The sequence below is a fragment of the Odontesthes bonariensis genome, chromosome 2 (assembly GCF_027942865.1).
Source record: "Odontesthes bonariensis isolate fOdoBon6 chromosome 2, fOdoBon6.hap1, whole genome shotgun sequence".
Lineage (NCBI taxonomy): Eukaryota > Metazoa > Chordata > Actinopteri > Atheriniformes > Atherinopsidae > Odontesthes > Odontesthes bonariensis.
In genome coordinates, this window is record NC_134507.1 from 21,956,588 (window position 1) to 21,981,059 (window position 24,472).

A 24,472-nucleotide genomic window follows, 5' to 3' on the forward strand; every position below is an offset into this window, starting at 1 on the left:
TCAGTCTTCATTAACAGTATATAACGTTCACATATCAATAATCTGTCAGCTCCACCACTTTTTTGAAATCCCCCCTGATTTGAATCTGAGAGGGATCTGCAGTAAATGCTTGATGCACTTTGCTATGCTACGCTGTGTTGTTACACGCTGCTCTTTTCCCGGTTGTTGTCCCGGCGTGTCGGCCTGCCCTGTGGCACAGAGCTGAAAAGCACCCAGGCACTTTTGATTTCCACTCAAGGTGGAACGTCACCCTTTGATTTCCTGTTTTAACATTCAAGAGGCGGGAGGCGAGGAAGAGAGGGTTATTGATCAGAGCAGCGTAGTGAAGGTCAGCATGAGAGGGAGGGAGGCAGGGGGTGGTTGAAAGAGGACAGGGGTAGAGATGGAGGGGTAGGGGAGATGAAAGGAGGAAGAGGATGGAGAGAGGGGTTGAATGAGCATGTGAGCTACGGGACTCTGAGTGTGTGTTGCTCAGATTTCCTGGTGATTGAGCTTGTGCTTCTCAATGTTCAGTATTCAGCTTTCAAGTTGATGGTTGAATTGATATTTTTCTACCTGCTGTGTTTACTGTTTGTGTATGTGCTTGTGTTTGTAGGGTAGTATGTGTGTGGCAGAGCATATCTGTATCCGTACACATCTACTTGTACAGCATGTGTGTGAATGTGTATATGTGTGAGTACTAAACTGCTAGTTTTGGCTCAGCAAAGTGAATCTGACCCCCCACTTTCCTCGCTCTTCCTCTCTGTCTCTCAGGGGTGCCGTGTGTGAGTTAGGAGGAGGTATGACTTGTCTTGGTGGGCTCATGGTAAGTGAGACATACACTCACAAATATCTGCTGGAGAAGTTGCTTGGCTTCTCTAATGAAAAAAACCCTCACCAATCAATACACACACAGCATGGCTTCACAGTGTCCATGCCTATCCAAACACTATGTTTCTTTTTGTGTGTCGGGGGGTGTATTTGTTTTAGCCTTCATGAGTATGAGCACGCAAACTATTTTCTTAGTGTAAATTCAATTAATTCTCTCCTGTTTACAACCATATTCACAGAAAATATTATAACGGAAGGTACGTCCTGATTGGTGGATTAGCTCTTAAAATCCTCGAGTTCGAGATCTTCTAAACATCAGATTTTTTTAACTTTGTGCTTTGAAAAAAATACTTTGTTTAAATTTATATCCAGTACAAGCTCAAAAAAATGAATTTCAGTTGGAATTCTCCCTCACATTTGACTGTATGAAAACCACCATCACAGAAACTACAGCACAGTTAAGCCGTGATCTATCTTCCACTTATTTGTACGTTTTGATGACAAACTTATACCTAATTATAACAATTCTGCCCTTTTGAGACATGAAATATAGAACATTAATAGCTTTATCAATCTATTAAAGTAATGATATTCAGAAATGTGGTCACATTACTTTTCTCTAATGTTCCTCATGGCTTCATTGAGACATAAAAGTGACTGAAGTGAGCCACACTGTGTGTGATACATTTCATTTCATGATTTACATGAGATTGTACACTACTTCAAGTGAGATATATTACTAACCTTTTAAAGTGACATTTTTCTCACCTCATAACATTAACAATTCATATTAGCATGCCAAGCCCTCAATAGTCATGTAAAACACAGTTGGGATGAACGACAGCCTCTTGAAATATCACTTTTTGGCTTGTTTAAGCTTATTTAACCATCAGTGCTATACTTGTGATGGTTCAAATGCATGGCACAATGTGGAAAGTGGATGGGAGCAGTTGAAAATATATTGATTTATAATCACACAGACAGCAGAATCTTCAGCTGCAGATCCACCACTTTTAAGCATAGTTTTCTCACATTTATTTAGCCCAGCCACTTAAAAAGAGAACCGACCTCGTGCCACAGCAACTCAATGAGGGTAAAACCACGGAGTGGGAAAGCTTGGACAATGCTGTTATTTATTTGTTCATTCATTTAATTAACAAGTTTTCTTGGATTCCTTTGAACAGTGTGACTATCTTTTAGTCAGATTTGTGCCGTTTTGAAAATGTCACCTTCATATTACGCGGTCCAACCTGGTCACATTGCCATTGCAAAATGTTATGGAAAAGCATCGGGCTGCTTTTTCAAATGTGACACCAAAATGTTCTTTTGCCATCTGATCAACAGAAAGAAGGAGGCTTTGGACATGCGAACAAGTTATCTTAGAAGCTGCTCACCATCGTCATGTTTCATACACACAAACACACACTCAAATACACTGCAGTCTTTCAGCTATAGGGTTTATTAGCCGGGGTCTTAAGGGCCCTTCCACATAGCAGGCGTTGGTGTCCCATCGATCTGTTAGATGCCATTCCGTGTGTGTGTGTGTGTGTGACAGCTGGGTTTTATCTCTTGGCAGTCAATACACCATGTTTTGACATTGGTGTCCTGAGATGGAATCCTTCCTTCACACCTCTCTTTCTATCCACCCTCCTTTGTCCGTCACTGACACCACTTTCACCACATTTTCTCTGTTTTTCGTCAAATGTTCTTACGTGTTGCATTTTGTTCCCCCATCCATTCCACTTTTTGCTTTGAATTGAGATTTGAATTGTATCTTAAACAGATGAGATGCACGTTTTTTAGTGAGATTATCCTAGATATGACCAAACTACAGCTTAAAACTGCAAATATTACAAAGAAAAACAGAAGGAGAAGAGGTAAGAAAAAAGCCAGCAAGGTCTGATTTACTAAGACTACATGTACGTTTATATTCAAACAGTCTTTCTCACGTTGGAGCTATTCGTCTGACACAACCTGCTTCCATCAAGGATTCTGCCTCTCTGTAAACTCCTACCTCACCTCACCTCAGCTTCTGGTAGAAATCCCTGAGGGAAACTTCTCCCAATATGCAAATAAATGAACAAATCAAGACTTAAATATGATGTGTTGCACCTGACTGAATGGTCTATCTAAGCAATTAAACTGCAATTTTTCCTCTTGGCTCAGGAAATGGTCACATGCCATGATCCATATTAATGTTTGGCAGCAAAAACATTGTTGAAATAAGAAGTTTTTGATTCTAATCTCTTGTTATTTGAATGTGTTGAATAATTTAGAATAACTGTAATGCTTGCAGTTCATTTTTGGTTTGGATTCAGAGATCTGAATATGTATTAGATGGACTGCAATGAAATTCAGGTCAGACACAAATGTTCTGTTGTCAGCTCAAAGTTCCAGTTGAACAAATCATTCTCAGAGCTGCATAGTGAGTTTAGTGCTTACGATAAATCATTAGTTATATTTGTTTTTTTAAATTGACCTCCTTCACAGAGATGAACTGTTCTCAAAGAGTAAAGGACTTTTTATAACCTGGTTGGGTACAGGCTGCTGCTCATGGATTATCAGGTTGGGCTCTTATTCTTTCAGCTGGATGCTCTGGTTCAGCCTGGAGGTGTCATCCTTCAGTTGAGCAGATGGTGGGACATTCAGTTCAGCACTCAGTGAACCCCGCCACACACCCTTCAGGGTCTGAACATGTGCGCCTGAGTATTTGACTGTGTGGACAATTGCATGTGTATGATCTACTAGTTTCAGAAAACTTCGTATGTTTAAGTCCGTACAGACCCCGAATCAACCATTTCGCATGATTCACTTGGGCATAGCGACACAATAACTACTTACATCTGTAGAAATAGTTCCACACACACTCTTGAACAGAATCTGACACGTACGTGCTGATATGAAAAAGGCACCGGCAAAGAAAAACAGAATGTTAAAAGATGAGGTTAAAATAGAGTACACACCTCTCTATCTACATCTCCCTCACACACGTCGCAGTGTAAAAGCTCTTCCTTTATTCTCTCGGCTCCCTCCCTCTCCTTCTCTTCGTCTTTTGCAGTCTGCACTGCAAAGTTATATGAAGGGCATCAGGCAGGCCTGGCGAGCCGAGTGCAGAGTGACAGCGGCGAACGGAGTGATGGCTCGGCCTGATAAACACCCAGCGTCAAATGAAAAGGCTCTGCGCTTGCCATCATCCCCTGTCACAATGCAATTACTGAACAGAGTGATAGCAAGATAGCAGCCCCCACCGCTAGCCACAATGATAAAAGTATTGACTGATTTGATTGAATGATTAAAATAATGCAGACATAAAAATGGGGTGAAGATAGAGAGGAAAATGGCAGGCAGGAGAGGGAGCAATGGAGAGAGAGGGTGGGATGGGCCGGGCTGCCAAGAGTGAAGCTTTGTAGATATGGTTATGTCATTATTGTGTGTGTGCGTTCAGATGTTTGCTTCATCTAAGAGTGCTTTTGGTTTTGTTCTTTTGTTCTGTGTTGTTTCATTTTTCTGTCTCTTTCCTGTCTCTGGCTCTCAGGTTGCCATTTCTGCTGACGTGAAGGAAGTTCTGCTATCAGATGGGAATGAGAAGTCCATTCACAGTATCCTTTCATCGTCCTCTCTCCTCCTCTTTTATCTCTCCATCTTTGCTTCATTCCCCTAACTCGCATTTATTCATAGATTTGTTTCTGCGAACACTTTTTTCTGTTTCAGCCAGACAGTTTGGTGTTTTATTGTACGTTCCCTGAGATAAAAATCTCACCTGAATCCATCCATGTGATGTAATGAACTCATTTTACAGATTACGTGAAATGTGAAGTTTTCAGATGCTTCAATTCAAATATACAACTTTTAATGGGATAAAAAAAAAACACATATTTTCCTCATTTCACGGTTTAGACACTTTCTATTAAATATAGAATTTTAGGTTCTATCGATCAGTGACCTCCAGCTTGCATTGGGGCAGTTTGCAGCTAGAATGAGAATTAACACCTCTAAGTCTGAGGCCATGGTTCTTGGGCAGAAAAAGGTGGATTGTCCACTTCAGCTGGTGGATGATTTGTTGCCTCAAGTGAAGGATTTTCTGATATCTTGGGGTCTTGTTCTCAAGTGGGGGAAGAATGGAGCAGGAGATTGGTAGGGGGTTCAGGGCAGCTGCTGCTGCATTGGTCTGTGATGGTTAGTGGTGAGAGCTGAGCCAAAAGGCGAAACAGTTGATCCACTGATCGATATACATTCTCACCCTCAACCTGTGGTCAAGAAATATGTGTAGTGACCCAAAGAATAGGATCAGGGATACAAGTAGTGGAAATAAGCTTCCTCAGAAGGTTGTCTTGGCTAAAAATTCACAGTAGGGTGAGGACCTCACTCAAGAGGGAGCTGCTGCTGTTTCGTATTTATAGGAAATAGTTCTGGCGGTTTGAGCATCAGGATGCCTCTCAGGTGAGGTAGAATAAGCTGGAGAAACGAATGACCACAGTTACAGTTTACAACAACACATACCCTGTTTTTGCCATTTAAAAAAAGGAAACCTACTTGTCTGGATTCACAGCAAAGACATGGATATGGATACTTTTGCGACCTACATATTAGTTTGTCTCAGAGGACATTATCTGGATAGGAAAGAGATACTTCAAATTGATAATCCTTGGTGCTCATCGTCCTGTTGTGTTTTTCAGCTTGCAAGTAACAAGCTGTGGTAACCTGTAGTCATTGCCACAGCAATGTGTGGTTTGACATCACTGTCCTGATACACTGTGGCAATATTATACACAGACAGGAAATGTTTTGTGGAGTGTAATTCAATTTGAGGGGAGTTAGAAGAAAGTCACTAGACCATAGTTTGTAAAAACTGTGGGACAGCAGTTGTTTTCCCCACATGCTTCTTATTTTCTTGGGGATAGTGAAGAAAACTAACCTACTCAGTCAAGTTCAGGAAAAGATTGTCGGCTTTGAAATACACTAAATGTTAATCCAATTGATGCCGAAGCACTGCACATTGTTTCACTGTGTTTGCCTGCCGAGTAGAAAAAGTTTCCCTCTGAGTAAATATTTCACTGGAAGGGGTCTTTACAACAAGGGGTCCAGGATCTGATTTCATGTCTCACGGTAGTCAACAAAAAAAAAAAACGAGGAGGTGTCTGCTGAAAATTGAACCCCAATGAGCCGGACCGAACAAGTGGGGATGGATGGACAGATGAATTGCACACCCAAGTTTCATGCATCAGAGTAAATAACAGAAACACCTCGCTGTTTATTCTGGTCCACTTTAACCTCACCCCACACTACATCCTCAAAAGCTATTATAAATGTAAAACAACACCTGTCTAAAACTGTTTTACGTTTATAAGATTACCATTTGCGTTTAGGAAGGATTTGTTTCATTAGTGTTCCGTTTGACTAAATTAAGGGCACCTTATAAACTGGGAACTGAATGTGTTTACACTGACAAATGCACTTCAATAAGAAATGACCCGGGCTCATAGTCTCTGTTGAAACTGTCTTTAATCATTGTGTTACTGGTGTTGTCAATTAATTGTCAAATAAACAACAAACATCCAAATTAGGTTACTGCAATAAGCAGTTTAATTAATATATCCTGCATGATCATCATTAATCTCATGATCATCATTAGTTTCACCTTTGGTGTTTCAGCTCTAAAGTCAGATCTTGCATTGGAGTGTGGAAGAGAGGCTGTCCTCCTCTTTTATCTTGAGGCAAAAGCAGTCAATGGGGCACCAGCAATGACAAGTACCCAGCACTCGCACTCAGTGTGGCATCTACCAATCCTAGCTGTCCGTAATGCCAAGTTAAGAGCATAGTAATTGCCATCCTGTCAGATTTTGAGTCTGTATGTAATGCTGAGGCCAGGTTAGGGCTTGATGCGTTCTTTCGACGCAGGAACAATCAAGGTTGGTTCAAAATGCTTTTGTGTGGTTAAGTTTTAGGCTATAATTAAGTTTTAGGAGTAATCTTTAGGTGAGATTCTTGGCAGCATTTGTTCCTTGAGTAGATTATTGATCAACTCTGCGAGTTTGCAAACCATCATGGTCTTTATTTTCTTAAGTTTACACTTCTCCCCCGTCTGATCTCCTTTGTCGCATGTTCTTTTCCCCCTTTTCTTCCATAATTTTTCACAGTTCCTGTTTTTTTTTTCTCTGATCCTCTTAGATCGTGCTTTAATCGCATCACAGTTACACAGACAAGAAAAAGAGGCTTGCTACAGTTTTTCACAAAAGAAGGAAATATAAATACACACTTCCCCATTGACCAACACTTCCAAATTTAGCTCTGCTTACAATATCTCTGTCTCACCCGGCTACAATGCTCCTTTTCTGATCGCAATAAGACCAAACAATAACATTTTGGAGCCTGTAAAACGCACACTTGGGCACACAAACAATGTACCATTGACCAACTGCTTTGTTTCCTACAGCAAACACATTGAGAGAATCGTAAGTGAAATCATAGTGAGAATGGATCGAATACACACAAGAAAAGGGAGGGTTGAATAAGACACATAATTTGTTCTGGGCTCAGCCAAATTGGCCCATTCACACACTACAGGCACTGTGTGGGATTTCCTCTTGCTGAGGAAGCTGTTGGTCTGAGCCTTGTGCTAATGGCCTCTGTTTATCTCACATGGCCCTATTTTGCAGCTCGTGTTAGAATAGAAAGAGATGGTGAGCTGTGATAAGGCTCAGATTTATAGAGTGAAATAGATGAGAAGATATGCAAGAAAGAAGTTGTGAACAGATGACATTTAGATATATCCAGAGAATAGATTTTTCCCCTTCCTTAGAAGTTTTTGACCTCATTTATTGTGCAGAAACACACACAAACACACACCATGGAGTGGAGAGACTCTGTAGCCGTGACCTTGAATACTCATGTTGAAAATCAATTGAAATGTTCTATTAAGAATGATTGATGCATGTCATTGGCTGCTACTTGGCTGCCTCAAGTGATGGGAGCAAATGTTGTTCCACTTTAATGTTCAATAATACTCATATTTCTCTTAGATTTTTGCCTTTTTTCTAAATATTTCTGTGTGTGGGTAAGTTTTGAACTCTTCCCCCGTCGGTGGGCTGGTGATGATTCCAAAAAGCTTCTTTTCTCTTCGTCCCTTCATGCATTAACACACTCATGCATTTCCAGCTTGTTTTTTTTTTAAATGTGCTTGTGTGTTTAAGCTTGCACACGTACGCTTTCGCATACATAACCTGCATATTTTATGTGTTTTATGTTTCTGATGTTTGATTGGCTTTCTAGCTATCATTATGTTTATCAATTTGTCAAATATTCCAGCTTGTTCTTTCTCTCTAGCCTTCTCTTGGTCTTTGTCTATTGGATTTGTCTCAGCTCTTTGCAGGCTTTAAAGACAAGGAAATCCTAATTGAATTGCTTTGCAACTCCACAAGCCACTGTATTAATAGACAACTTGACATCAATCACCCTGCCTTTGTGTGTACTCGTGTGTGTGAGTGTGTGTGTGAGACGGACAGTGTGGGGTTTTGTATCTGTGGTTAAAAGCCTTCCCATTGATCCAGTGAGAGGCTGCTGCGATCGGGCTCTCTATCCCTGGAGATCATCTCTGCTCACTCATGCTTTCTCCATGTGGGTCTCCACCACATATGCTTTCCATTCTTCCTCAGCTTACTCTTTTTAAAATCAAATATTACAATAACCTCAAAGTTTTTTACAAGCCAAACACGATTAACACCAATTAGTTAGACTATTTTGTATATTAAGAAAAAATATTTGAAATGTGCTCTATTCACAATTTTTAAGGGGGGGGGGGGGGGGGGGGGTGAATGTTCATCCATCAATTCATCCTGCTCAGGGTTGTGGTGGTCTCTTATTTTTATACTTTATTACACACATTTTTTCTTGACTTCTCTGTAGTTCATATTTACTGTGAACTATCTTTCATCATATGCAGTGTTGCTGGGGTGGTATCTTTGAACTATTTCCTGAGGTTTAGAATGTAATATGTGTGTCTCTAATTAATCCTTGACCATAGAACTTCAGATGTTCGAGCACTTGTTGAAAAAAACAGGCAAGCTGGAAAGTTTGGGTCAACGCATGTATCTTCCAGGTGAGGCCCCATAATCTTCCTCATGGCATGGCTCAATTTGACTTTACTTACTCTTTTTTTCACAGTTGATAGTATCGCATAACTGGTTACTACTTTTGTTACCACCTTGTTCCAGAATAGACACAATTTGCAGGTGTTTCCATGTGCCGAAGTTTTGTTCTCTGAAGAGGGTCGTTCACAGATCTATGAGCCTAGTCTGAATATGTTTGGACACAGATGACAAAACAGTTGGCAAGAACTACGGTTTCAGGCCATCATTTATAAACCGAAAATATATGTTTATACCGAGCAGTTTTTTTTCTCAACTGACCTCATAGATGAGCTCAGCCAGTTGTTATGCTTCTTCAGAGATGAAGTCCAACACTTTTGTACTAGGAGCTGGTCGCTTCGACAGTGTAATGACCAGATGCACAAATGTGGAGATTCAGTCCCAGGTGGCGCTGGAAATAAAAGCCCATATGCGGTGCTAGAGAAAAAGAAATTGCCCACAGGAAGAAAATTTTGGTGAATAACACCAGCACAATGCTATATATAATTTCCTCTGCTCTTTCTTTCAACTCCTAACAACTAAGATGATATTCAAATGCCATATTGTTATCTACTGACTGTTGTTTCCCCTTCTTTAATTTTTCCAAAACCTCATTGTAATTCCAAGCAAAATGTTTCATCATAACATTTTAGAGTCCACAAACTCTTTTGGCACAACCACAGGCTGACATTTGCAGATGATTAACTGGAGAAGCAGTTTTATTCAATTTATGCTTTTGTCAAATATCTGTAAGTGATGATTTTGACCAACATAATGTGGACAACACATTTTTATCACCATATCTTATCAATCTATTGTATGAATTAATCACATTTTATTTGAACTACGTTACATTAGATATTCATCTTGATCAAATTTGCATTATTTTTTTTAACATTTTAATATCTTTAGTTTTAATAGATGACAGAGAAAAATCAAGCATTGGTTAGTTACACACTGTGAAAGCAGTACTTTGAGTACAAAGTCTATATATGAGCATGTGATTGGGATCATCAAGTAAACATGACCCCATTTAATTGGGATTTCTCATCCAGAAACCAGAGTCAGAACACACACAAACACACACCTCATCAGATGGTATAAGGACAGGCTAAAACGAAGTTAATTGTTGTCCCTGTCTCAAAAAAGCATTTTCCCTTGACTAACTGCTTTGCTCCCCTACCTCTTCTCTCTCCGTCTCTCCATCTCACTGTCTCTCTTTCCTGTGCATATTTACATGAGTGGTAGATGGAGTGAAAAAGTAAACGTATAATTAGGCTACATTACTTTGATTGTTTTCTTTTCAGATTATGCCTGCTGTCATCTCTGCGCTGTAAGAGAGGGCGAAGGGCATGATGCGATTGTACAAGGGGATGGATAGGGAGGGGCATGTCGCGTGATGGTGTGTGCACATTCATGCATATGTGTGTGTTTGCATGTGTGTTGGGGCATCCTGCTGCGAATTCAGATTGTATTTCTAGCGAGGCCTAATGTTTTGTTTACCGAGTGTTCAAAATGCCTAATTAATAATTCCCCAATCTGCCTGACAGTGTGAATGAGAGAAAGGGAAAGTGATGTGGAAAAAGAGATGGAGAGGGAAGCTCAGCTCTTTGAATGCTACACAGCATCAATACAGCCCTAAAACTATTCTAAGAAAAATGCCTCAGCCTATGGGACCTATAGTACAAAAACTCATTGCAGATTGTCTGAGTACTGTTAGTGACCATTAACTGTGAAGGAAACAGAAAGAGTTACCACATCTTATCTGTTGAGACTGGTGGAAAGACAGAAACCTACCAGCCCAGAGACTAACAAGACAGTGACTTCCTGCTTAAAAAAGAAAAATGTATTTTATCCTTAACAAAAAAGGAACAAAAAGCAAAGGGAAAATAGTCTTTTTTCCCCCTCACTGCTATGGTGATATCAAAATATGAAATCCCAATGGGAAACCATGAACTGCAGATGTGCTCTGTGGGAAGTGATTATATCATCCACTGGTTTGCATTACACCCAAATTAAAGTAGTGTTTGAGCAATCTTTATCAGTTTTTCAAATATGGAAAAGATATGGAATCTATTTTGACCACATTGCAGCTAACTGCCTGATATCGGACAGAATTACTAGCTCACTGCACTGTACGTCTCACAATACTTCTAGTATACTTGATTTTTGTTGGGTAGGGGTTAAGTTTTTCCTAACCAAACATTAAAGGAAGCTTATAACTTATAACGTGGAATAGCTTAATGTTAATAGTTTAACGTCACAATGTCAAGTGAACCAGTTGATGCAGCTATAACAAGGATTTACAGTACGTTGTCAGACATATGCTGACATTTTAGAAAGCTTTATTTTATAGCCATTCATCTGAACATGTTAAACTTACCATATTACAATATTTCAAAATGTTCTCTTTAGGCAACACTGCAGGCCTCATTTGTTTGTTAGCAAACAAGCTAGCTGCCTATGTGTTATACATTTTGTCATGCTTTTCAGTCTGAGGGTCTACAGGGTCCCTTAGAGGCTGACGGTGAGCAGCCCAAATGGTTGTAACTGCTCAGACTGAGTTCGCCATCTACACATGCTTCTGGATTAATCTCCATTTAGAAAAACAACATACTATAGAACAAAATGAACACGCACGCTTGTTTTGAGGACAGTTTGTGAGAGAATCAATGTCATCCACGTCTCTGAAATGTACTGTAGGCTGATTACATGCTCATGCATGGGAAGCAAAGGCATAGCTGACCCAAAACGTTTTTTCTAAACCATTATATTTGTATTGTAAATCAAACATTGTCTTTGGCCATGGTCTCAAGATGTGTAAGGAAGAGGCGCATGCTGGAAGCCACCTGCATAGAGGTGGCCTATATATATGTGTGTGTGTGTGTTCACGAGGTATAAATGCCAAGTGTCATGTCAAAAGCTCACTCTCTTTACCTCAGAGACGATACGTCTTCCCTCCCCGATGCTTTCTCCAAGTCTCTACTGAGGCAGAAAAACAGTGGGGGTTACAGAGAGAGAAGTGTCAGACAGCAAGAAGCTCAAAATGTTGGAGAGAAGAAGAGCAGTGAAGGACGATGAAGAAAAGACGGACAAAGAGCTTCTGCTCCACGTGGTGTTTTATCAGCACTGGTCATTTCCTGTCACCAACTGTGCAAACACTAAACTTTTATCTGTTTTATGTGTGCGTTACAGGGTGGTGAGGTGGGACTGTGAGATGGATATTTCAGCTCTAGAAGGTCACTTTGATATCGTGATGTGTGCAGACTGGTAGGTTCACACACACAAACAGATTTATTTCTTTGTGTGTGCGTTTATGACATTTATTCTCACTTTTGTCTGACAGTACATGCACGGCCCCCCCGCCAGTGTCTGGACCTTCCCCTGCCTTGTCCACACACTCACACACTCATACATACGTACGCTTAGATGCCCGCCTGCCTCCATTTTACACCAAATTGCCTCGTTTTCATGCTTGGTGTCCCAGCAAATGGATGACTTAGGCAAATTGCAAATAATTGCACCTTGAAAAGGAAGGAGACTCGGTAAGATAAAGGAAGAATTGAGGGTGGATGGTAGGAGGAGTAGAAATAGAGATGGAAATGGAGAGATAGAGGAACATAAACATAACAATTAGCCCATCGGTCATTGAAATGCAGATCTTGTGACCAATGAGGATTTTTTTTTTCCTCCATTGCTAGTATATATGTTACCATCATTTTTTTTAGAGTAACATACACTGAAAAATATGAAGAAAGGCAAAGGTGAAATAGAGATTAAAAGACAATATTTGATTCATGAATAATTAAAACTTTGCTTAAAACTAAAAAGTGTCCAACAATATACACTTTCATATGTTTTCTTATCTCTTCGTAGAGCTCAACTTACATTTGTAGTAATGTACTGTGTTGACCCACAGTAGTTTTCAGAGGCGTTCCTGAGCCCACAAAGTGATTTTCACCTCTGGATTGTGATGACTTTTAATGTGACTTTCAATCTTCAGTTTGTTTGAGTGTTTAAATGGTAATATTTACTCCAAACAATGAATTCCTCAATGTTTTAAATTTTAGGTTGAGAAATGTTATTCTTGTCTTGAATGTCTGGTGCATTTTGACTGTGACCAACTCACTACATTAGCCTGCTGCTTCAACACAATGAAGAGCTTTATGATGATAACAGTCTTTGGATTTGGCCTTCTTTCATCATTTGGTCTTCCTCCAGTTTCTGGGTGGGGTCTCACCTGACATCTCAATTACCCATCCAGGCAGTGATGCAGAAACCTCTAGGAGGCAATACGTTCTCCACCTTCATGAACACTGAATAAAATCAGCTTGCATGCATATGTGTCTATCTGCACAAGTGTGTGCTTGTGTTCTAAGTGCTGCATTAGCAAATGGCATTATCATTATTTTAATGTCACGGTCATTACGAGTAATAGTCAGGTACAACACCCAGAGAGAGAAGGAGAGTAAGCAACTAATAGAGGGTATTTTATACTGGACTAGTGCATATTGTACGTGTATATTTCTGTGACAGTTAGAAGCAGGTTGTGTGAGAACACAGAAAAATGGATGTGAAGTTTTGATATTGCAGGTTCTTTTCCCGTTTATCTCAGCAGAGATCCACACGGTAGCCATGGCTCTGCGCGCATGCATGTGCCGGGAGATGTTTGTCTGTGTGGTGCCATCTTTTCTGCATGTGTATGCGAGTGGGTGATTGTGTGATGATTACGGTGCCGGTGGTTGAGGAGTGATGGCTGATGAATTAACGGGCACATCATTGTGATGATCACCTTCAAAAAGGTCAACAACAGCGACTTCCACTCCAATTAATTTCAGCTCCTACTGGTTGCAGTGGATCCACCGCTGAGAGGAGAGGGAGGCAGAGGGAGGAGAGGAGGGGGAGTAGAAGAGTTTGGTGTAGTGCCGTCTTTTTGTTGCATATTTTCTGCTACTTTCTTTAGATGTTCTACCCTTTGTTAATAAGATGGTATTATGCAAAAGTTGAATTGGCGAGTGTTGGAGTGGCTCTTTGAGATGTTATTTTACTGTGACATTTCATGCCTTTCCTCATTTCCTACCATACATATACTGTAGTGTTAAGTAATTTTTTTTAAACTATTTTTCCGCATTTTATGTTAAAAAATAGTCTAAATTGGTAAGGTGAAATGAAAAATAAAAAACATATTCTAAGTTTTGCATGCATATTCATTCACCCTCCCCTTGCCATGAATAAGATCTGGTGCTACAAATTCCCTTCAGAAGTCACAAAAGTAGTTTAAAAAGGTACTTCAGAAAAAGGCTCTGAAAGGCCCCAGAGTCTGCAACAACACTAGTCAAGAGTCACCACCAAGCTATCTAAACCACGAACACCAAGAAGCTCCCCAATTAGGTCAGGGACAAAGTTATGGAAAAGTACAAATCCAGGTTGGGTTTAAAAAGAAATTATCTGAAACTTTCCCTCGGAGCGCCACTAAATCCATCATCACAAAATGGAAATACAATGACAACAAACCTGCCAATCACAGAAGCATCATACTTTAAGAGTAGTTATGATGGCCATTTTTCACTGTAGAGGCTAGTATTGTGATAAAACTTTACCATTGGAAAAAGATCTTATAAGCTTAGTCTCTCTGGGATGTAATAGCTGGTAGTTACACACATGAGGATCTGAACCACAGGTTAGTATTCTGTCCAGTGTAATCTCTTGATATTAAATGTCAAGCAGTCATAGGCATTCTGGTTTTTCAATTCAATTAAAATCAAATCAAACTTTATTTATATAGCATTTTTTTATTCAAAAGCAGCGCAAAGTGCTTTACATAATAAAATCAATACATAATTTAACTCACACACATATCACATGAGCAACATCAACAACAATAAACTTCTGGCTTGACGTTGAGATCTTGGAGATCTGTCCACACCAGGAGCCATCTCACCAATGACTGCAGATGCCGTTACCACGGGGAACCGCCCAGATCAGGGCAGGCCGGCGTCCACACCACAGGGCTGCAGTGCAGGATTCCCCAGCCACCCCGACCAGGGCGATCCCCACAGCAACGACCCAACAGACTGAGTAGGCATAATCCCTGGTGTGGAAGATCCCCATGAGGAAAAACAGCATATAACTTTGTGAAATGTTTAGGCTAAACTTTACAACATACTTTTTGAAATATTACTCTTTTTATCAGTTCAGCAAAACAACTCCAGTTTGGTATGTGGTCTGAAAGTTCATGAATGAACGGCTCGTTACTGGTGGCTGTCAGTAATGATAAACAGGGATGACCTGAGTTGACCGTAGTCAGTCAATAAAAAATAATGTAGTACAGTAGAATAAAGCCAGTTGGGTTGCATGATGTGAAAACTTCTTACACATATGCAGAAAATGGACATTTTTAGTTAAGTTTGAGAAAGCGATTGAAAAGGGATTCACATAAAAAATGACAGACTTCAGGAATAGTGTTGGGTACCTCCTCAGGTTTCTGTGTATGTGTTTGACTAACAGAGTCGGAGAGGGGATTCCTGCAGTAGGCATGTGGGTGGCAAAGAATCTTTGGCGGGGATGTTGGCATGTCTGCGTTCCCTAAAATCTGTCCATGTGTGGGCAATGAGATAAAGCCCTGTGTATGTGTGTGTATCGGTTTTGAAAGAGTCTGTGTGTGCCTGCACTTCTCCTTCTTTTTTGTTGCCATATTAACGTCATTTGCATCTTCTTTGTTTCCTTTTAGAGCCGACTGTCAAACTAGATTCAGTTGGGAAACTGGACACATTAGTTGCAACATTCACAAGACTTTTTGTTTACAGCTCTGTGTGATGACTTGTGGGTATAGCATCATGCAGAAGGTAGAAGGTAACAAATATTTAACTGCAGTCTGTTACATTATTGATGATGTTGAATTGTAAACAAGCGAGTGCTTCTGGGTCTTTGAAGATTCGTGATGGCTGAAAAAAGAACCTAGTTTTTCATCCTTTATGTTTATCGTATTGTATACATACTCTGTGGGGCTGCTCTTTGCTTTGGTATTTTTCTCATAGCCATTTATCTAAATTTGTATTTATTCTCACAATATTTCAATTCAATTCAATTCAGTTTTATGTATATAGCGCCAAATTACAACAAATGTCATCTCAAGGCACTGAAATAATATAGTCTAATTCAAGCCAATTGGAATTCAATTAAGTGTAATCATAATCCAATTAATTAATCTAAAAGAAATTCCAATTCATTCATACAGAGCCAATTCAAAAACTATTTTATTACATCTTGTGGCAGTCTACAATATTTTACTGTTTAGACTTGTATCCCTTTCCCACATAGACACAGAAAACTCAACCTTTTTTTTCCTTCATATGTTTTGTTCGTGTTGTTTTGTATCTATGGCTACGTTTTCTTTCTTGTAACACTACTATTTTTCCACACAAGCTTTTTAATTAGCTTGTTTTACATTTTGTTTCAAATGAACATCCTTTACCGATAGTTTGTAGTCCCGTTTGTGCTATCAGCTCATAACTGCATTTCCAGAAACGGTATGATCCAAATGGCATAACTTATGTTGCTCACGTGTCATTGAGGTTTTTGCTACAGCTCCGTGTGTCGTGATATACCGGGATGTTAAAAGTACGATGTGGGAACTACTGCGTTTTGTTTACAGCATGTCAAAGCAATAATGTTAATACAACATTTTTAACATATTGGAGATGTCTTAAAGAATGTGGACTGAGACATGTCAGCAGAGAAGCAGCAGCTCTCACCAGCATGAATACTCGCTCATCGTAAATGCTCCAGAGGTTTAGCTGCTACATTCACACATTGTCTCACTCACCAGTTATCCAGAAATTTTACATGGAAGCTTTCTGGAAACTCTTTGCAAGAGGTCCGATATTTGCATTTTCAAGTGTTCTCCTGAACATTTCTGCAAAATGTCAGGGTTGCAACGGATGTATAAAAACTGTTTTAGTGTCTCCTCATGCAGTATTGCATACATAATGACAAAAACGTGTTTTTTTCCAGAACCTTAAGCTTGTTATCCCAACTGACATCACAGTAAGAGTGAATTTCCTGTGGGATTGAGACATTTAGAAACAAATTAGATCACAAAAAAGTGCAGAAGAACAAGAAAATGAAATACATGAAGAAAACATTAAAAGAAAATAGAATAGAAAAAAAATCATACTGAACACGATTTCAATGATGACAACAAATTGTAGATATAAGACAAAGAAGAGATGATGAGACACTAGTAAAGTATCTGGTCATACATCTTTTAAAATATCATCATACTGTAATTCATATTGACCCTAAGAATTTAACCATCAGACCCCCGCCCCCCTTGGGGAAAAAAAGACCTAGTAGATGATGTCATTTGTTTCAGCAGTTTCACCCCTGCAGCCTTGAAAATATGTTTGCATACGTGTGTAAGCAGACAAATATAGCAGCAATACTCTAACATACACACCCCCGCTTTGTCCATTGACCTCGAGTCAGTTTTGACTGGAGTCTACTGGGCTGTTCTGGGTGGGAGGGGTCACCATGAGACAATAGGTTTCTGACCGTCTGGGTGCATCAGAAGTGACCTTAAAGGGGAAGACCCCTCAATGTGGCAGTATGAGCCTGAGACTGAAAAACAGTGAAAGACAGCCTTTCAAACTGTGTAACAGACAGCTTCTTTGTGTTACAAAATCTGACAATAATGTAGTTTAGATATGTTACATCGCAGACATTATCGTATGTCGTCAAAAGTAAAACAAGCCAAGAACTAAAATGAACAATAAATAACTGTCAGCCAAAAGAGAAACGTATGAAATTAGTGGCACCTCATGAATAAGAATAAACTCTGCTGCAAAGATGTCTCACATTAATTGAAGTTATGACTTTCAGCATTTGTCAAATTAAAAAAAAAAAGGCCAATTTCACATACATCTAAAACAACTAACAGAATAAACTTAGACACTAAAAATGTTGTTAATGTGCCAGTGTACTAAATTACTATAAGAATATTTGCCTAATGTCAAAACTGCCTGAATAAATGTGAGCAACAGTCAAAATGATTTGACACTAAAAGGTATTATGGATTGACTCATTTCATAATTTGCCGATAAGTACTGCCTGCTAGCTTTAAAACTAACGTTTCTCAGCTTTATAAGGGTAGAATCATTTTTCGAAAGTTTTATTATATGGTAGCTCTACATTGGTGAATTTTGAAAATACATTTTGTTATTCAGATTTTTAACAACTAAATCCGAATAAATTTCTGATTGATAGCAGATTAAATCAGTGTCTGCCATAGTTAACAGTCCCTATTCCTCTAACAATTAAATCTGTCTTGTCACATTTTGAGTATTTGTTAATTGTGAGCAGTTATCTCATTTTTCTGGTAAACTGTTGCCCCCTGAATGACACTCTGTCCTTGCCTTGGCCTCGGTAGGTATGTGTGTGTCTGTGTGTGCATTGCAGCTGTTACCTCCACCCAAAGAGTTCACTTCCTTGTTTTGCTTGCCACTCACTTTTCCTGTGAACTGATATCTGTGGTAAAATAAACTAAACAGAAACCTCTCACCTTTCAAGTCAAATAAACTTCACGCCTCTGCCTGGCCTTGGAAGAATAATAAACTTTACACATGTCTACCCACATCCTGGTTGTGGTAAGAGCTGGCAAAGGTGATTTGTCCGTTTAATTCTCTTTTTTTTATATATCTTAATTGCTGCTATTAACGCTCATACTAGCTGTCAAACTGTATTTATTACAGATGAATACATAAAAAAAAAAAAAAAACATATCTATGTTGCAAAAAGTAGAGATACTGTGGGGAGATTGTGTTATGTGCACCTCATTGGGATCAAAGGATTTTAAACCAGGAGGTCAGAGACTGTGATTCGCAGGTTGAGTCCAGATTGCCACTCCGCTGGCCAGTTGGATGGATGTACAGGATTATATCAAATCTGCACTGTATTGTTGCATTTTAGCCAAATTACTCCATGCTCATCTGTGATAATAGGTACACACACATGCATTGACACTCATAGCATACTACTTACTTGCATAATGGATTGAAATTTGTCATTGCGGCAAGATAGACAGGTGTTACTTTGTTTGGAATGATTAGAGTCAGTGTGGTTGTGTGTGTGTGTGTGTGTGTGTGTGTGAATGTGTATATATATATATATATATATATATATACATACACACACATACACACGCACTTGTATTACTCATGCTATGGGGTCCTTTGTTTACAAACTGAGTATCAACCTTCCTTTTGGGAACAAAAGAAAGTGACTGCTTATATCCAAATTACCATCTCATTCATCAGAGAAGCATTTTATTTATTTTAAGATCTTAACCAGTCACAAGGGCCCACTGTTGGTGCTTAACACATTAATTGTATAAAAAGACTGAGACTATATTTAAATGTATTAACAAACATTTTCTTCTGATAACAGGAACTGTTTTTCTAAAATGAATGAGACGGATATCTTTCATGCCAACACATATTTTTGTTTCTAAAAGACAACATGTGACCATCGTTTCTTTGCCTTTTTCCTCTTTTTTTTGGCTTGAGGTTCCACTTTATACTTAATACGGTGACATTTATGAGTATGCACAGAGGACTGCGGGTTCTCATAGTCTCCTTGAAATTCGAATGGTTTAATGATTTAAAGTAATTGAATCAGCATTTAGGTGAAAATGATATCTAGTTAGGAGGTTGTGAAGCACATAACAAGCAGATAAACAACTTTAAAAATGGTTTTATTTTCCTCCATTTTTCCTCCAAAAACATTTGTACATAGGTACATGTCTATTATGGAATGGCATCTAACACAAACCTGTACCAGGAAAGAAAAACCGTGATGTAATATTACATTAAGAAGTGTATTTGTATGCATAGTGTATTTGTAAGATGTAATTATTACACATTTAGCAAAAATAGCTACATTTTAATTGAATAAAATCACAAAATCCACTTACCTTTGAATTATATGCACTGGAATAACTTTTGTTGTGTAACTGCAGTTAAATCTGCATGCAAACACTCATATTAATTTAAGCAGCACATGTTACAGTAGACATGCACAAATGTAAATATGAATAAGTTTTGACATGGTGATCGTTACACATTAGCTGTAGAGTTAGTGAATTTGCAGCTGATCATATTGTGTATGAAGCTGTTCACACAGGGCAAAGGTCTATATTATAGATATAGATATAATTCGTATGTAGGAACTTTTGTGCAGTATGTTGTAGGATGTTTGTTGTCAATTTGGTTTTGTTGACACTGATAGCGTCATTTTAGTCCCCTTGTGTGAGTGTGCTTTCCAGGAATTAATTCCCCCAATTCAAGGTGTTCTTTCAATGCTTTCATGTGTCTTGGTAAAAGCATGAATTTCTGCACATGTTTACTATAGGTGATTGTATCTTTGCACGTTGGATTTTCTGATGTTCTTTATTCCTCTCAGTGCCTCGACAGCAGACTGAGGTGAATACCCGTGGAAACTCAGACGTAAACAAAAAGGGAGAGCATCTTACTCATGCAAATTGTTTTTCTCCTCTTCCTGCTGGTGGATTTATTTGTAAACAAAAGAAAATAAATAGCATGCAGCTTTATCTGGCCCTGCCATCGAAGGAATGCATTCTAACCTGTTCCTCTTCTCCCTCTCAGTTTGTTTCTGGACCAGTACAGAGCCAGCCTGGTTGATGCTATAAGGAGATTACTGCAACCCAACGTAAGTGTGTGCTTCTATTTGTGTGTCTCCTGTATATATCTCTGCTTATCCCCTTCCTCTAAATCACCTCCCCCTATTCTCAATCATAATTAGGCTTTGCCCCAAACCCTACACACATTGATAGTCTGACAGGATTAATATCATGTAATGCTTTAGTGCTTATTATACGCAACTTGAATGCATCGCTCTGATCTCGGTTTTTTCTCTCCCTGTCCCTTAATCATGAATCCAAAGGCAACTTCTCCCTTTTGGCCTCACGATAAGACCCCACGCTGTGACAGCCAAAGCAAATAGTGGGAAATAGCACAAGGCTGGAAGAGATAGGGGAGAAATTTTATTCATCTGAAGGAAAAGGGGTTCATTTTCTGTTCCGATGCCAGACTGGTATAGAGAATGTCTGTTTATGAAGCGGTGAAAAGAGTTGGAGATAGAAAGAATGAGTAGGGAGTTGGAAGTGAAAAGATGGAAGGAAAGCAGGAGGGAAGGAATGGGAATGCAGAAGGTATGGTAACTAGCATATGAACCTCTTTCACCATAACTACCTCTGACAAACAATGCTGACTGCATGTTTTTTTAGATAATCCAACACAGCTGTCACACTGTTTTTAGAAAGAGATGTTGATTTATTTAAATGTACAATTTAAATGTTGGAGCTTAAATGTCAACAAGAAATGCTTCAAAAGCTGAGCACATTTAACGAAAACCATCGGTATGACTAAACTCAGTCTGGCTATTCAGGTTAGGTGCACATGACAATCAGCCGAAATAGAACAGATAGGCTAAGGTGTTACACTTTTCTTAAAGCTACTGCTCTCTGGTCATTTGCCAACTTGTAGATTAGTTGCAACGTTTGAAGGTTTTCCTGTAGACTGAATCCAAACCCTTTACTTTTAAATATTTTTAGAGTAGCTTCTAAGTTGTAAAGCTGTGACACCTGGAGTGCCAGCACTGACAACACAATGAATTTTGTTTTTGTGTAATGAAACATGTTGGGTGACTTTCTTACTTCATGAGCTGTTTTGGCAATTTGGGATGATTTCATTAAAAAAAAGAAAAAAGAAAGAAAGAAGCATTGATACACTGATTACCATGGCAACAGTAAAATGTTTGATGTTTTGGTGAGGGTCAGCAACTATTTCAACCTTCAAAATCCTTTTTTTGTTGTTAATGTTAGTTGATGTTATATTCAGGTTGCTACCAACAAATACCTGCAGCCTGAATACGTGTCTGTTGCACTTAAATGCAGAAGCTGCTGTGGTTTAATAGTGAAAACTGACAAATGACTGACATGACATCTGGCTGCTGTTGTACAGCTGTGTGTTAAGTCTGTTTGTGTCTCTCTCTTTAATCCAGTGGAGATAATTCAGGGGCTAATATGATTTGAGTGTTGGCCATCAGACTGTTGCTGCCACAACAAGCACAAGGCAAATATTTAATAATTTGCTAAGCTGATTAAACAATTAACAAAGCAATTACTTGTCCCATCTAATGGCACTAATTTGTTGTTTCTGACAAAGGTGGTCCATCCGTAGAGCTGGAATCCCTTAATCAGCTGATTAGTGCTGGAAGGAATTTTGTTTGTTTGTTTGCTTTTGCTGCTTTTAGACAGGAAGCAGGGTTTGGGAAGAAAGCAACTGGATATGCAGATGAAATATCATCTGTCAAAGCAAGGGATCCTGATGTTTTCACCGCCTTTATGTTCTTTTAGCTGGTGTTACAGTGTGCATTGCATTATGTGTTTGTTGTAAATGTTTGGTTGTTTGAGCATCCCTCTTTTTTCCATTTAATTAAAACAATAAAAACATGATCAACATGAAATAGAACTGAAAGCTGAAGGATTTCAAAGAAACTTTGAACCTGTTGGTAATCCTCTTAGTATATGAATAGCTGCGATGTATGTGTACACACTGCCTTACTATCTTTCTCATTCTCTCTTACACACACACACACACACACACACACACACACACACACACACACACACACACACACACACACAGAAACATGTCTCCTACTCATGTAGACAAATTCACCCTTACACATGTGTTTTCTAATTTCCTGTTGATTGGATTAGTAGAGCTTTAACTTTCTGCTTTTAGTTTGTTGTGTAATATTTACAGAGAAAAGGGCACGCTAGCATCTAACTGTGTGTTTGTGTCTTTGTGCATGAATACTGAACAAAAAACGAGGTGTAAGGATATGTGTGAAGTACCCCAGAAATGCACCCTGCATTGCACTATATTCACTGTCGAAAAACCCCAAGAAAGTCCATCTTTTCCTCCACCTGTTGTTTTCTGATCAGGGCATGGCGTTGGTGTTTGCTCCACTGCGAGGTGAAACTCTGAGACTGTTTTGTCAAATGGCCCAGCAGTCCGGATTATACATCTCTCAACACCAGCAGTATGACGCTCAGGTCTGGGATGTTCATTTAAAGGTAAGAAACATGTCCAAAAGACACTCGTTCAGCATGACTCCATAGCATAGCTGCCTGCAAAAAAGTAGAAGACAGTTCGAGAGTGTTCAAAGAATTAGTTTAGTTTTTTTTCCCTCTTTTTATGTTTATGTTGAATTATCACCAGGGGATGGACGTCATTTAGGAAACTGTAAATAAAACAGAGACTCCCATGAATCCTCATAATCTTGAAAACTGTCTTTAAAACTGAAAAAGATGCAAATGGATTTTCAGATGCACTTAAAAGATGCAAATGGCTTAGGCACATGTTTGACAAACTTTATGAAGAACTTTGTTTCCTTCTCTTTGTTTCACTCATTTCTACATATGCTATACCTCTGAAACTTTTCCAAAACTATGTGTGAAAATGAGAGTATGAAAAAAAGATAACATCAAATGAAGTCTTCTTGCTTTGACAGGCGAGACAAAAAAATAAAGACTGCAGGCTAATTCATTTTCACTTCTTAATGGTGTAGTTAAAAATGGCTTTATTAGCATACATCAACTTGCCATGGTTTAATTTACTCTGATACTGTGCTCAAACCACCAATTATGAGAGAATTTAAGCTAGTCTTGCTGTCAGCTATTTAAAACAAAAAAAATTGCCCACCTTCCAACAGTATGCAACTGAATCAAGGGGCTTCTCAGATAAAGGACAATAAACTTTCAAGGGATAAAAGAAGGCTGGAGCACAGTCATTAGAACGCAATTTTGATAGTGCAAAGAGACTAACATTTTGACACTTTTGTGTCTTCATCAGAGTCAAAAGTCATTAGAATCAGTGAGCTCCGGCCTTCTTCTACCCTCTGAGATTCTAAGGTAGTTTGGTTTATAGTCACCAGTTAGCATCGTTTTACAGTTAGTGCAGGAAACCTGCCTCATATCTGCATTCAAGTTAAAGTATAATTTTGTAAAGTTTAAACATTGTTAAAGACAAATATCATATTTTTTTCCCTCTACCTCTCCATCAGCTTGTCTGTCTCTCTTGTCCAACTAAATAAGGTGTACCTAAAATGCTCCATAAGAAGAATAGAGCAGGGGGATTTTGGGTGCTCATAGGTGTGTATGTGCTGTTATTTGCTTTTGAACATAACCGATGTAAATCAAGAAGGAAATCTGTTGTTATTTTTTAGATCTACTGCTTCAATATGACACTTCAGGACACTGTCCTGTCGATACAGATATTCAGCAACTGCTCGCAGGAAGGAGGGGGCATACTGCTGTTTTGTTTGCAAACTACCACAGAAAATAGTGGCCTTGAATGCCTTTTAGCCTGAGAAAAGTATGAAGATATATGTTGTTGAAGATATGGGGCAGCTGTAGCTCAGAAAGTAGAGAGGTTCTGAGTCACTGGGTCAATCAC

General features: G+C 39.0%; 1 protein-coding gene across 3 annotated transcripts in view; it reads left to right on the top strand.

Annotated features, from left to right (window-relative positions):
- The window catches only part of camkmt (calmodulin-lysine N-methyltransferase), a 126,333-nt gene that overhangs the window by 89,652 nt on the left and 12,209 nt on the right, over window positions 1-24,472 (top strand). For 2 of the 3 annotated variants that reach the window (XM_075479355.1, XM_075479346.1), the window contains 6 exons: window positions 754-805; window positions 4,346-4,409; window positions 8,839-8,905; window positions 12,129-12,203; window positions 20,594-20,657; window positions 22,960-23,091. In XM_075479355.1, coding sequence (XP_075335470.1) covers window positions 754-805; window positions 4,346-4,409; window positions 8,839-8,905; window positions 12,129-12,203; window positions 20,594-20,657; window positions 22,960-23,091 — 454 coding nt within the window. Of the gene's footprint in view, window positions 1-753; window positions 806-4,345; window positions 4,410-8,838; window positions 8,906-12,128; window positions 12,204-12,279; window positions 12,906-20,593; window positions 20,658-22,959; window positions 23,092-24,472 lie in introns of those variants that run through there. The other variant, XM_075479363.1, reaches the window with a different exon arrangement.